Raw genomic sequence first — 15,747 nt, 5'->3', positions numbered from 1 at the left:
CCCCCCCCCGTAACTTCTAAAATAAGAGAATGAAAAATCTAAAAAACATATATGATATACATTGCCATGTAAACTTCCACCGAAAATTGGTTTGAACGAGATCTAGTAAGTAGTTTGTTTTTAATACGTCATGAAAGTAAAAAAAAAATTTTTTTTCAACATACCCATACATGTGGGGTATCTATGGATAGGTCTTCAAAAATGATATTAAGGTTTCTAATATCATTTTTTCTAAACTGAATAGTTTGCGCGAGAGAACCTCCCAAAGTAAAAAAAAGTGTGTCCCCCCCCCTGTAACTTCTAAAATAACAGAATGAAAAATCTAAAAAAAATATATGATATACATTACGATGCAAACTTCTAACGAAAATTGGTTTGAACGAGATCTAGTAAGTAGTTTTTTTTTAATACGTCATGAAATTAAAAAAAAATTTTTTTTTTCAACATACCCATACATGTGGGGTATCTATGGATAGGTCTTCAAAAATGATATTAAGGTTTCTAATATCATTTTTTTCTAAACTGAATAGTTTGCGCGAGAGAACCTCCCAAAGTAAAAAAAAGTGTCCCCCCCCCCCCTGTAACTTCTAAAATAACAGAATGAAAAATCTAAAAAAAATATATGATATACATTACGATGCAAACTTCTAACGAAAATTGGTTTGAACGAGATCTAGTGAGTAGTTTTTTTTAATACGTCATAAAATTAAAAAAAAAATTTTTTTCGTCAAACCCATACGTGTGGGGTATCTATGGATAGGTCTTCAAAAATGATATTTAGGTTCCTAATATAATTTTTTTCTAAAGTGAATAGTTTGCGCGAGAGACACTACCAAAGTGGTAAAATGTGTGTCCAAAGTGGTAAAATGTTGAACGAGATCTAGTAGTTTAAGTAGTTTTTTTTAATACGTCATAAAGGAACCCTTCATGGGCGAGTCCGACTCGTACTTGGCCGCTTTTTTTTTTAGGGTTCCGTAGTCAACTAATACTTAATAACGTTATAGTCTAAAAGTAATTGTGCATAATTTGGGAGCAGTACGTCGTAACAATTAGCACACCGAGGCAGAGACAATGGACTTTTTCAGTCCATGAACATGCCTACACAACCTTCCACTGGCAAAAACGCTCAGACGCGATCACATAATGAATCTAATTGTTTTCTTCCACCAATCAATGTGATTAATAATCTAGTTCTAGCGCTTTTACGTAGTGTTGGTAGGCACTCGAGTTTTTCGAGTCTAAATTTGAAGAACTTGAGTCGTTTTTACGAGACTCTGTGCTAAAAAAAACTAGTGTCTTTTTAGTCCCGAGTCGAATCCTTTATCGAGTCCTTTTTAAGCGCAACACAACAAGCGCAGCGCAACAATTTTGAAGGTTTTATGTAAATAGTCTAAATACTAGGAGCAGTAAAGAAAATAAGTGTTATTGTAATGGTGTACCTAACCCATTAATTTTACATGAAGAAGAAATGCATTTTGATTTTTTTTCGTAAGATTTCTCTAAAAAGGAATCAAGCCTCTACATAAACAACAAACTGGCCTCTAAGAAGTTGAAGAGAACTCGAGTTTCAAGTTACTTATTAAGTAAACTCGAGTCTGAAAAACTGAGTCGAGTCTTAAATTAGAGGACTCGAAAAACACGAGCTTTAACGAACACTACTTTTATGGCTGGTTTCAACAGTACGTGTCTAAAAAGGAAATCAAGAATGTATAAATTAGGATCAGTTTATCACTGTGTGTTTATAGTAAGTCGCGTTAAGCCGGTTACTAGGTTAAGAAGACAATAGACTTGACTAAATTTAAGTTTCGTATTTTCACTTGGCGACGGTTAGTGTGCGTATATTAATGTGTGATTTAAATAAAGTTAAAATCTATTTAGATTAACCCTACGCATCTACCCCCTTATTCATAAACGTCTACTAAAGTTGACAAGCCGCTAATAATCGGTTGTCCCTTTCCATCATACCAATACGTCGGAAAGGGACAAACGATTATTAGCGGCTTGTCAACTTTAGTAGACGTTTATGAATAAGGGGGCTAGAGTTTAGTACCTACTTTAATATTTTTGTATTAAAATAGTGTGTTATTGTTATAGTTCAACAGAAATATAATAATATATTATCAAATGAAAGAAATATTTCTGCCAATAGATAAATAACTTTTACACATTAAATTAAATGATCCAGAGTTCTTAATGTTAGACGGAAATGGAAAGAACTGAAAAACTCACAATTTAATGTTTGGAGCTTTTTCAAAATCAAACATGTAAGCTAATTGCCTAAATTTAATCTTCAATTGCCACACGGTTACCTAAATTGTTAGGAATAAATAATCATAAATTATTTTATTAAAAAAAAATACTTTTGGAAAACCTACTCCATCAGTTTATCCAGAAACTAGGAGGCTTATTATTATTGTAATAAACAGGTTATGAATTTGATCTGGATTTCTTCAGCCAGAATTCAAAATAAGGCTCATTATTTCAGTACAGATCACAAATAATACACCACCTATGAATCAAATTCACCGCAAAGTATATACATATATTAAATTATTGGCATGCAACACACAAACTCCAAACTAGGTCAAATATCTTTTCTATATTTTAAAGCTATCAATTAAGTTAATCTATTATCTATTGCATAAGTATAAATATTAAATTATTGATTGTGATGGTGTCAGTAAAGGCAATTTCAGGAGTGGTTCAATTACTTAATTTTGTCGCGTCCAAGGTCAGATCATAGAACGATTTTTATTTTTAAAATGGTTGTCAACAGAGGTTAATTCACATCCAGGTTTGTAGTTGGCAGGGAGTCAAGTAACCCTGACTGATTGATGGATACAGTAGTATGATGCCAAATGAACACATATTTTCTTTAAATGATTGAGCTGCATGTGGTTTTAGGATAATATTCTAACTCTTTTTAGGCATTGACATATATCTTTTAGGATGGTGCTAGTTCAGAGGTGTCACTCACGAATTTGAGCTAATCATGCAGTCTAATGCAACTAGTTGCGACCAAACGCATTGTGGTTTTAGACTGCACAATTGGTTCGAGTTTGTGGGTGATACACTGCTGTACTAACCCCATTATTATTGCCCTTAACCCGCCCGTCCATATATTTTAATGTGTTTTGCCAATATCATTTATTAAAGTACATAAGGTAAATAAATTTGGATGGTAACTAAGGAGTGCACTCTCAGCAAAGTTGCAGTTTTATTTTGCAAATATAACAGCAAGTAGGTATCACAAATCTCCATCTAGAAAGCCTGGCAGTTAAGATCTCAAAACACCAAATCTCAATTTAGATTTTTCCCACAAGATTTTGAATCACCACTCTTGGTTGGAGATTGCATTCCCTAATGGTAACCACAGTTAGTAGTAATAGCTCAGAGGGTCAATACTTTTTTTAAATAACCTTCAATTAAATTATGGTTCCAGAAACCAAACTTATCCCAAAACATACAATAAAAAATATAGCATCTGCTAACTATTATACCATATTTTCGAGTTCTAAGTTGTATTATATATATAATAAATTACGGTGTAATACTATTATGTGACTACTACTAGTAGTAAGATACCTAATAAAATGTTTATATTTATTGCTTCATAGTTCAATGTTAAGTCAATAATGTCAATTAATATTGTCTATCAACAGCCTGTCAACTGAATTGGATTTGGTTATGATGCATTGGTATTAGAATTTTCGAGATACTACCAACAATGATTTCTTTATGTCTATTAAAAGATGTGTTATGATTTATGTGTTTTAATCGATATTTGTAATAATCCACATGATAATATATTATTGTTGTCATGAATGATCAACATCCTAACTCTGACTGGTTGGTCTGGAACATCATGACCTAAACAAAGACAAGGTAGGTATGGAGCCACTTACCATTTGGACCATATTTCTCTTGGTTCCTTTTGATTTGATCTGGGGTAAGGCCTTTGTCTTGGTCTGTTCCAAAATATGATAAGACTTCTTCCACGGATTTCGTGTGAGCGTCCTCCATGGTGAAAGTCTATGTTGCCGTCAGTTCTGTAAAGATAAATAATTAAGGTTAGAATTGACCAGTCATCATCATCACTGCAACACTAGTGAGGTTATGTTACTTTAACATTGGATTTACATTTAAATTTTACAGACGGTTTACCGCAGAATATTCAACGTAATAGCTTTGTCTTTATTCATATGTTTTTGCACATTACTTACTGTAAAAAAAAAATAGAATATGCAAGTCAAAGGTGATAAGTTAAACAATTGCGACACAATAAATTTATAAGAGATTGTCATCAGACGGAATTGTAACATGATTATTATTTACACGGTAGCCGTAAATACCATGGATAAATAGGGCAAGAAACCGAAATTGTAAGTAGCAATTTCCTGCATCGCATGCACCGTTTTACTGTTTGTTCCACTCACCAAGAACTTTTCTTATTCATGAGAAATGACTGTCATTAACAATGTTACACTTAAAATAGGAAAGCGCGTGACTATAGTTTTATACAGTAGAATCTATTGTATTTGTACTAAACTAATACTTTTCTCGTAAATATCATAAACCACTAGAACACGTATCCAATGTAGCCGTCATTTTTTCTTGAACTGACGTCTAACGTGACGTTGTAAAAGTGAGAAGGTGTAGCGCCACCTATCACTTATGTCATGAACTAATTATCCAAATTAAAACCCTTTTATTTACTTCAGCTTTTTAAGACATAAGCAAAATCGGAAATGAGTACGATAATAGTTTTAATACTAAAATAATTCATTTTATTAACATAACATAGTTTTATTATAAGCAGAACGATTTAGAGCTACGGATAAATGTGGAGCGATGTTATAGGCCGGTTCTGTACCACGTGACAGAAGGCTATTTTCGTTCAATAGGCGCCTACAAAATGCGGTATTTTTAAAATGCAGAAACGTGATCATAATTTCTTTGCGTTATGTAACACACTTATCACTGGTAATGAAGTCACAAACTGTGTTATTTACTTAGAAAACACTTAATTGACACTTTTTGATTATTTTATTCACAGGAATGCGTTGTGAAAGTTGTTATTTTCGACTTACTGAAATATTTTTCGACAGCGTCGGGAAGGAAAGAAGAAATAAGAGTGGCGCGGGAGGTGTTTTCCCGCCGCGCCCCGAGTAGTGACTCCCGGGCGGGAGCGACGATTTTAGCGCGGCGCGGGCGCGGCGGAGGGACATGTCAGAGATTTCTTTAATTATTTTGGCAACAGTACTCGATGGCAGAGCCGACTCGCTTTCCAGGGTTGCTTGTCGCGCTCGCGCGGCGTCGCGACCGTCCTGTCCTGTGATGATCTTTTTATAGCGGGCGCTACCCGGGTCGAGCTCCCCGGTCCTTGCTTTAACATTATGCGGCTTCTCTTTACGACTATTATAAAGCTTTTCAGTTTACACCACTATTCTCCAAGCGATAAAGTAACTTTATAGTTGACATTAATTAAAATTTCCTTGTGGAAAACTTATTTACGTTTAATAGCTTCAAATGTTGCTTGAAGCAGATGATGATATTGCATCGGTCGATTAAGTAAAACAATTTCATTTTCACCACAAGTGCTGGTAATGGCTCTCTTGGTTGTTCAAAAACTGATGAGAAAGTTGCAAAGTAATCTGATGCAAATTTTCAGTTGTTTCATTATGTTGGCTGGTAGAATTGACTTTTGAATAATATTTTTGAATGATAAATATTTAATAACGTTCACTGGGATTTGAGTTAATTTGATTCTGTTTGATAATTTACAATTAGTATTTTCCTCGCGCTGGTGAAAAATCTTGTATTTCACTCGATGGAAAAAAATTGAGTGAATTGACATCTTATCAATATGGCACAAGCGGTTAAATAATAACTTTATAAAACAAATAATTCAAATAACGATTTCACCACACCAGCTGCCGTATGCTTGTTTAGCACCAAAGTAGTATATTAAAAAACCACATAGTAAACCCTCTCTTTATTCTTCAGAAACTGATGAGAACATTGCATTTTATTCACAAGAGTGGCAAAGTAATTTGATGAAAATTTTGAGTTGTTTCCCCATGTTGGCTGGTGGAATCGACTAATGATAATTATTGAATACCGTTGATTGGAATTCGATTTGTAATGTTTTACAGTTAGTATTTTCTTCGAGTTGGTGTAGTGATAAATTTTGTGTTTCACTTGGTAGCAAAGTTTGCTTACCCTCGTGCTTTGAAATCCTCGCAACGCTCAAGATTTCTTAAAATTAAATTATAGAATCTTTATCTTGTTCTGGTCTCAATATTAAGCAGGAGAGGTAAACGAAAACATTGGTCATTTATATAACTATTTTAAGGTAAAATATAGAAACGATACAATTCGAAGGGAAAATGCGCGTGTAAGAAGTTATTATCGTGAACTTGTGGAAAGCTTGGCTGTTGTAAAGTAACATATTATTTTCACTATACCAACTGGTAAAGGTCCTCTTAATAGTTCAAAAACTGATGAGAAAGTTGAATTTTATCCACATGTGGAGCAAAGTAGGTAATCAGATGCAAATTTTGAGTTATTTCCTTATATTAGCTGGTAGAATTGACTTTGATATTATGGTTTTGAATGTTTTTTTTTATTACGTCCATTTGGATTTCATTTTGATTTTTTGGTATTGCATAGTTAGTATTTTCCTCGCTTTGGTTTGGTGAAAATGTTTGTGTTTCACTCGGAGGCAAAGTTTGTTTAACCCTCATGCCTTGAAACCCTTGCGACGTTCAAGATTCCACTTCTCGAAATTTTGGACTCATTTCGCTTGCTCGGGTATCAATATTTGCACGAGCGGTTAAACAACAAACTTTACTCCCTTGTAAAACAAATAACTGACTGAATGGTATCACAAAGATAAACAAATTTAAAACAGATTTACAAGGTAGGTATTATTATTGCTGTATTGTGTTAAATAAATAACATTTATTGGGTAGTTAAACTAGGTTTTGACCCAAAATTACGCTCTCTTGTTTGGAACTGTCAACTTTTTGTCCTAACTGACAGGCCGTCCGCCGGACTGTTAATCAGTGGGCCCCTTAAGAGGAATTCCTAAGTTGCGATTTTTCCATACACACGCTCTCGACTGTTTCCTCCCTGGATTTGAATGTTTTTTTTCAAATAATATCTATATCATCAATATCTGTGCCGCTATGTTTTGCTTTTTTGGATTATTTTATTTTGAAGAAACTTACAGCGCCTCGAAAATCGCAAAAACGGCTCAATTGAATTGGCTACAAAATAAGGCGCAGTATACAAATATGACAACAAATATCCAAAAAAGCAAAACATAGCGGCATAGATTATTTCTTTCCTTTGCAGTTTCCAAAAATTTATAATGATTGGTTGCGTTTTAGAGGAGGAAACAGTCGAGAGCGAAACCTCGATTTTTGAGTTTTTTGCGTGGGAATTTTAGTCCGAGCTGCAGTTGTCCTTATCGCACGCACGCACTCCCGCCCACCGCAGCGCGACAGAAACATAGCTTCAAAAATTCGAGATATGGAAAGTTGCTCAGCTAGGAATTGCTCTTAAGTATACTTTTTTGACGACCGGTTTGGCCTAGTGACCCTGCCTACGAAGCTGATGGTCCCGGGTTCAAATCCTGGTAAGGGCATTTATTCGTGTGATGAGCATGGATATTTTGTTCCTGAGTCATGGGCGTTTTCTATGTATTTATAAATATTTACATTTTATATATATCGTTGTCTAAGTACCCTCAACACAAGCCTTATTGAGCTTACTGTGGGACTTAATCAATTTGTGTAATAATGTCCTACAATATTTAAAAAAAATACTTAAAAGCCACCTCGCAACAGTAGCTACGAGTAAGTACTCGTACAGTATGAGCAGTCAGCAAAACGATTAGCTAAAAATGTGTATGCAGGGGTGCCAAGCTAATAGCTTTGCTGATTTTACATACACAGTATCTACAAAAACTGTCTGAGTAATGTAGTAGACCTATTATGTGCTAGCTTCACACCTATGTGAGAAGTATGACAATGACACGATGACATTATACGGTTGATTTTTTTACAAGATTTTATTTAACTTGCCCTGTATGTATGTTATCTTGTTAGTGTCAAATCTTGGAAGCTTAATTTGACGAACTTCCCCATTTCCGATTAAGCTAAAAATTTGCATACATATGTAAGTCGGATGACAATGTCATATTATGGTACCATCGAGCTGATCTGATGATGGAGACAGGAGGTGGCCAATCTGGGTGGTCACTAGGAACTCTGAGATGAAACAACGCAACCTAAATGTGTTTGCTTCCGAGCTTCTGCACATCAAAAAGACAAGCTTATGTATAACGAGTAGGTATATTAACAAAGATGAATGCTTTTGTCGCCAACTGTACTTTTCTTACCACGGGCAACTAATACTCATCGATACAATACTAAAAACCCCAAACACAAGTATAGAATTCCTATGGCCACCTCCTGCCTCCATCATCAGATTAGCTCGATGGTGCCATTATAATGCATTGTCACCCTTGACTTTCTTAAAAATGCAAATTTTGAGCTTCATCGGAACCGGGAAGTGGGTCAAATTTATTATGCAAGATTTGACCCGTACAAACATAGCTACCGTACATTGTAAGATTTGCAAGTTAAGAGGGAAGTACTACGTGATCGTCCATAGAAGAAGAGAAATGTTTTCCCACTTCTAAATATTTACCATTCTCCATGATTTTTAGTATGTTATTGATACAATGAAAAACTAGGTTTATAGGTTTTCCTTTATTTATTTCTTTGCAACACAATTTTTTTTTAAAGCGAAACTTATAAGCCTAGAATATATTATGATGAAGCGATCGACATCAAAAAGTGATTTGTTAAGATTTAGTTAGTGAAAACGTTTTTTCCCGAGATGGCATTTCATAGAAAAAGTACCGTTATTTCGCTAGGATGGCAAAGCTATTCTTACCTCTTAAATAAAAGCTTGGTAATTACTATAATTAGGTTATACTTGTTGCAAGTGGGGCGCAACAGACGGATCGGCATTGGATGTTTACAGTTGGCAGAGACAACGGTCAGACGACATTGATGTATGACTCGAAATATTTTTCAGACGATATATACGAAGACGTACAGCTGTCAAATACGTGGTATTTGAGGGCACATATAATTACGAGGTGTTCATTGGTATATACAACTTGAAAGACTGTATTATACAGGAAGGTACGGTCACGCGGGCTTTAACTGTCGACTCCTCTTTGGTTCAGCCTAATTAGGTTGTCAATACTAATGTAAAGTGAACCCTAAATGGCTCAACAATTAAAGTCCGCGACTGTACCTAAATTTAGTGTCATATCGAAATTTCGGTTTCGGCATAAAAATCATGTTTCGATCAAGGTTCGGTTTGAGTTAAAAAAGTTAAAATTGACGAACCTTTCGGCCGCGAAGAGACATTACTAAAATTTTTAAGCTTTCGACAAGTTTTTAATACAATTTTTTTATTATTCGTGAATAATGTTCAATAAAATTGTACTATTTTATTGAATTAATAAGGTTACTTGCATTGTTTATCTCAACAACACGCAGAGACGCACTGTACAGAGGTATAAGTTCTATTGACTATGAAATTTTTTCCGGCAATGTTTTAAATGCAGAGAAAAATAAAAGTACCAAATTTGCGGCATAGAGAGTATATTAAACATATGATGGGTGCCCTTAAATCGTCTATCGTGTATCTGACACATATATATATACGGCTAGAATGACCATCAGGCTCGCAAAAAGAAGAAGCAAAGCCCGAAAGACGGACGGTGACAAAAACAATCCATACTTAGAATTAATTCAGGGTTTTTAATCCTTAAAGGGAAATTCAGAAACTATAAGAGATAACTAATTTTAAATTTAATCTCAGGGACCTCTAGGGAGGGGAGAAGCAAAAAAGTTTAATAGGTAGATTTTAACAAAAAAGGTAGCTTTTCCTGTGTTATGAATAGTCCAAATACCGCTCTATGACACGCAGGGAACTCTGTTTATCATTTCATTTATTTACTAAATGATGAAATTTGTGAATATTCGTTGTAGGATTTTTACGCGTTTTTGCATTAATTTTTTGCCAGAAAAAAAACGTTATATTTGCCGGGACCCCCTTTGCCCCATCCCCTTTAGTGTACAATTGACAGTTTTTGAACTCTTTGTTGTATTTGTTTCTAAAATAAAACACTAGAAAGGATTTTTTAAATTACTTTTTTTCAAAAAATTATGGCTATTTGTAATTTAAGTTAGTTAAGATACTTTACTGCGGAAGAGCGGTGTCTCTTATCACAAGTATCTCTGAATACTTAAAAAGAGACATCTACCTATAAATAAAATAAAATAATAAAAATATTGTAAAAACTGTTATTGTAAAAAGCATGTATGCTAACGAATAAATAAATAAATAATTAAAAATTCATCCAGCCTGCCATAGAAAACCTATTAACTAAAAATCAATCAATTTAGATAAATGATTCCTCAGCAGGTTATGGGCCTAGAACAATTTGATACACATACACGTCCAAAATACTCGTTAACTGAAATGTAAGCTCCGCTAACTCAAAACTTTAATTAATTTACAAATAAATACCAATTGTAAACATAGATAGTGCCAAGAGTAAATCATGTCTGAAGGAAGGATCATAATTATCATAAAATATCGTTGTAATAACTATTGATTACAAATCAGTTTCCTTTTTATTCATGCTAAGTAAAATGCTAAATCTTTGCTGGTCTTAGGTGTCGTTAAGGTGTTCAATAGTAGTGGACTGTAGAATTAAACTGGTTTACCTTCCCAACTACAAAAATACAAACAGTGGCAAAGTAAATATTCGTTGGGAATCGAGATAACAACGTCGAGTTTTTGAAAGCTCTATAAACTGACAGTATTTCCAATATAAGATTGCTATAGAGATTTACATTTTATGATTGAATTTATGCATTTAATTGAATATTTCAACTTAAAAATATGCAATTTGAATTAAATTATTACAATATTATTTTGATAAGTATATAAAATTTAATTATATATAAAATTATGAAGTTGATTTTTATTATATATGAATCCATTTTTCACATTTCTGAATAAATAGAGATACCCTACCCTAATGTACAGTCGCCATCAGATATATCGGCCAATGTGCTCAAAAATATCTGAACATGCACTTTAACCGCATACACATAACCAAGGGCAGCTTTATTGTACACAGTGCGACCGGACATTTAACACTAAGATCGGTATTGCGAGCCATATACCTACGTGCTCATCAGAGGAAATTGTAAAGGTCACCGTTGTCGGATACGACATGGAGGACTATAATCCGATATTTTTGAACACCTTGGACGCTCCGATATATCTGATGGTGACTGGATAAGTAAATACAGAAAAAAAACATGAGTGTTTACATTATGGTTCGGTACTGTATCTATAATGTAATCAATTAAATCAATGGCGCGTAGGAAATAATACCTATTAATTGAAGTCAATTGTAGCATTTAGAACCTTTTCTGTAGAAAAACTTAATAAAGTTGTCTAATAGACAATGGAAATAAATCTATGCCACGCACATAGACCACGGGGACACCGAATGCGTCTGTCACGGTCAGCTAAGTTTGGAGCGGCCAAGGCCGTCTCGTTTCGGATCCCTCATGTCTCCGAACTCCAGGAAAGTATCCGTTATTCCGTTGACGTGCCGTCGACGTAACGCGATGAAAGAATAGGGATATAGAGCTATACCTATGCTTTCGTACGATCGCATAATCCTGGCAGTCCGTCGCACGATTGCAATGCTGTTTTAGTAAACAGTTGATTTGTTTACGTTTCAGTTTTCTAAACCTGTGCAATCGTATCTATATAGCATCAGTCTCCTACTAAGCGCTTTTAATCTACAAAATCTATAGGTACACGATAAGGGAGTACGGAATTGATTTATTTGAAAGAGTTTGAAGTTATTTAAAATTTATAATACTTTAGTTTAGGTTCTGTAAAAAAATATCTTGACTATTAAAACGAGTTGGTTGAAAAAAATACGTCACAGATTTTCGGCAGGCACTCGTTGTTTTAGTTTCTTTTGAATAGAAATATCAACCATCATCTTATCGAAGATCCCACCTAACTTTCTAGCGGTTAATGATAAAGCGAAGCTATGTACCTAAGGAAGTATATTTTTTGGGAAAGCGATTATTGACACGTGTACGTGGTAAGCCCACGCACGTTAAAACGGTTCAGTATTTCTTGACAAAACAGTTCCTGAATCAATTTACAAGCCAGCTGCCAGGGCGACGGCTGAAAAACTGTCAGCCTTGTCTTCATGACACTCTGAATAAAATCACCGAGTAGAAATAGAAAATTACAGGAAAACAGCTGAATGCCAATGCTACCAACGTTTATTTCGGCGGCTGAAATAAAATGTATTACGGAGAGGACATTTTATAGCGTTACGTGTTCAGAAACTTGGCTTCAATACACAACGATTTAACGGTTATTTACGAGCACATTTACAAAATAAGATGCATTTTCTTTTAGTTTAAGTGGTTAGGTGTCTTATTTTATTTGACAGCACGACCAAGACAAACTTTAACTTCAAACACAATAAAAAGAGCTTGATTATCTCAGTCACCTGTCTACATACAAGACAAAAGTTGCAACTGATGATACTTACAAAATAATATTTAAAGTAAGAAGTTTACAAGGTCGATATTAAGTGGATGGAACCCATGAACGAAATGAAGAGTTCTAGCTTCAGGCATACAATTAACGAGGGAATAAAGTGGTAACGCGTATTTCCTGCGATTGAATCATGCGCTAGACTTGCGGCAGTAACTGTGGTTTATCGCCCATTAATCGCTTCGGTTAGATTTCGACTTGAACGACTTATTTCCGTGTTGACGCTGCCGCGTTAAATACTACAATGAACACATTCGTGTTGTTATATCCTTGCGCAAGTTTATGTGCCTACTACGCGTAGGGTTATCTACCCGCGACTTTTCATTTAATTAATTGTATAGTTATATATTTTATTACGGCATGCTTTCAATCGGTAACCCTGTTTAAGATAAATGTCGTTATTTAATTTAGTTTCTCGGAATAAAAATGACACTGACCGCCAAAAATTAAATGTTTTAGTCAATTTAAATGTGACTAAATTAAATCTCTAGGGAAATTGTTCAAGATATTCAACAAAAAGTATTTCTTTCTAGTATTTTATATATCTTAGGTAGGCACAATGACTTGAACGAATTGCGAGTTCTTAGATTATAATCTTTTTCGGAAACCATAAATACTTTTTTCATGTAAAAATGCTATTTACATACACCTAAGTGCTCCCTAATTTCTTTGCCCGATTTCTTAATTGTGTTGTGAGGTTCGAATAAAGTAGGTTACGCAGTTATTGCGATTTGCGAACCAACGGAAAGGGAGTATCGAGTTCGTAAATCAACGAACGGCGATCGGCGCGAGTTTTCCTAGCAGGTGCGGAGTACATAAATATAAAGCAAGCTTTTAAAATTCCGAGATAATGTAACGAGCGTACGCAAGTCCCTGGCGAATGCCAGTGTTTGTAAGGCGATTCGTCATCTACAAATAAACGGCCGAAGGTAATAATCGAAATAGAATATCGTACTTGAGTGTGTCGTAACGGACCATCTGCTTTGGCAGCTCGGATGGGCTAAAAGGGATTTAGAACGCACGAGAAAGGTTAGTCTAGCTCCAAAATACATTAATTTTATAGATGTTCTATCCTGTTTTATTGCTAACCGGCTAGTTAGAATCGTGGAAAAATATCTGTTCTCATCAAAGGTTTTTGTTTATTGTACGTACAAATAAAGTACGAGTTTTGTTTATATGATAGTCAGTATGGAATTAACACATCAGTATTATAACACTAACTTACGCGATTTGATAATAAAGGATTATTTTTAACGTCAAATAAAAAGTTTTATTGTTTTATGCAAAAGCACCGGACAGTTTTGTATTTAATTCAATTATAATTAAGATATAAGATTTGTGCAGTCGACGGCAATTTGACTGTCAATGTCATTCTGAAACAAACAACTGTTTGTATAATACTTATTCAATATGTTTACCATCAATTGCGTCACTTAACAGTGAGAGCCCAGTTACAAATGTTATTTTTGGTTTGATCTCAATTTAATTAGGTGAGTAAATATTTTGATTTACATTTGCCATTAAGGGACACCGTAAAATGTATTGATGACATATTCGTTTTAAAATATTAATTTTGAAAGTATTTTGTGTTAACAAATATCTCTAATAATCATACAGTCATGATTATGACAAGTACTGTTGTCTATTGTCATTATTGATGATTTATATTAAGATTCATTCGATTTAACCAAAAATCGTATTCTTTTTAAACTCTGATGAGCCAGTATTACCAGTAGTCGGGACTTTATATGAGTTATATGATGTAACAATAGTCTGGCCAGTCAACATTCAGGCCAGTCATTGTGGCACAAGCCCAACATTTGAAAACATTGACTCATTCCTTACTTTTGAGACCAAGAGTAAGAAAGAAATCAGTCGAATGCTCACAGAAAGTTTTACGCACACAACTGATTGACTTGACCACATGGTTATGCCCAAAACAATAGTGCACAATTTAATTCCTGGTAACACTGGCTAAAACACTTCCGTAACTATTTCACTTCCGAAGAAGAAATCACGCGAGACACGTTTCTGCATTTTATCCGCACCTATTCACATCCGGCACTAACAATCCATTATATCCGTAATCTAGGAGTCCGAATATGCTGGCAACACTGAACACAATCACAATCCACAGTCCTCGGTTGGTAGCACTGTCACATTTGAATCAACTTACCCTCACTATCACTTGGTCCGAATAACTTGGTTTTGTACATACATCCAATTATACAGAAAGAATACTTTCTTTTTTTGTTAATGTAGGTACTATCGTGTAAGGTTAGCGCGCCCCATGAGGAGAGCGTCAGGAGTGCGGCGCGCCGGGCGCGGGAACAGATAGTCGCCCTCTTTTATAAGCTCTGTGGTGGGCAGCGGGCCGCTTGCCAGCTGAGACGCGCCGGCTACTCCCCCATGCGTCCCGCACACCGCACAAACCCACCCTTCGACTCTATTCCGAACAAGTTCAGTTCAAAATGCAACTACATACAACTTTGCAACCGCAAACCTAGTTTCTAGTTCTCTGACAACGCTTGACGTTACCTTTAATTTACAAATTATTACAAGTAAAATGCACATCATTTACTGTCCAGCATTAAGCCCCTGTCCTTGAAGACAATTGCTGACAATAATAGATAGTAGTCAATTACCAAAAATAATCTCAGTTACAGAAAGTTGTAGTTAGTTACAGATAAAAAAAGTTTCTTTTTATTTCGATATCACTATTCAGGGTCAATGGTTGTAAAAAAATAAGGCAATGACCCGCCGGGACGGGGGTGAAATCAAATAAGCTACAAACAGACGTCAAGGGTCACGAGGATTTAACTATAATTAAAATTGATGAAAGTAGCGATTCGTGTGTTTTATTTATTTAACTTAAGGTTTATAAAATTAATTACCAATTATAAAGTTGTTTAGGGGCTAATCCGCTAGTGAAAAAAATCTTAACCGTTTCTTTTGTTTTGACATGCCTCTGAATCCAACCATTACGGTTATTAAAACGAAACTTTATTCCTTTTATTATGAGAATATTGTATATAGTTTAGTCGCTATCAA

At 34.8% G+C, this 15,747-nt stretch overlaps 1 protein-coding gene across 5 annotated transcripts in view; it reads right to left on the bottom strand.

Annotated features, from left to right (window-relative positions):
• The window catches only part of LOC133521547 (calcium-transporting ATPase sarcoplasmic/endoplasmic reticulum type), a 33,275-nt gene extending 18,238 nt beyond the window's left edge, over positions 1-15,037 (bottom strand). For 3 of the 5 annotated variants that reach the window (XM_061856574.1, XM_061856575.1, XM_061856571.1), the window contains exons 1-2: positions 14,873-15,037; positions 3,906-4,049 (exon numbers count right to left, since the gene is read on the bottom strand). In XM_061856574.1, coding sequence (XP_061712558.1) covers positions 3,906-4,023 — 118 coding nt within the window. In that variant the 5' untranslated portion in view covers positions 4,024-4,049; positions 14,873-15,037. Of the gene's footprint in view, positions 1-3,905; positions 4,050-4,436; positions 4,566-5,090; positions 5,245-14,872 lie in introns of those variants that run through there. The other 2 variants (XM_061856572.1, XM_061856573.1) reach the window with 2 other exon arrangements.
• Between the last annotated feature and the right edge of the window lie 710 nt (positions 15,038-15,747).

This window comes from Cydia pomonella, chromosome 9 (assembly GCF_033807575.1).
Source record: "Cydia pomonella isolate Wapato2018A chromosome 9, ilCydPomo1, whole genome shotgun sequence".
Lineage (NCBI taxonomy): Eukaryota > Metazoa > Arthropoda > Insecta > Lepidoptera > Tortricidae > Cydia > Cydia pomonella.
Note: the sequence above shows the minus strand (reverse complement) of the source record. Positions and strands in the feature narration are given on the sequence as shown.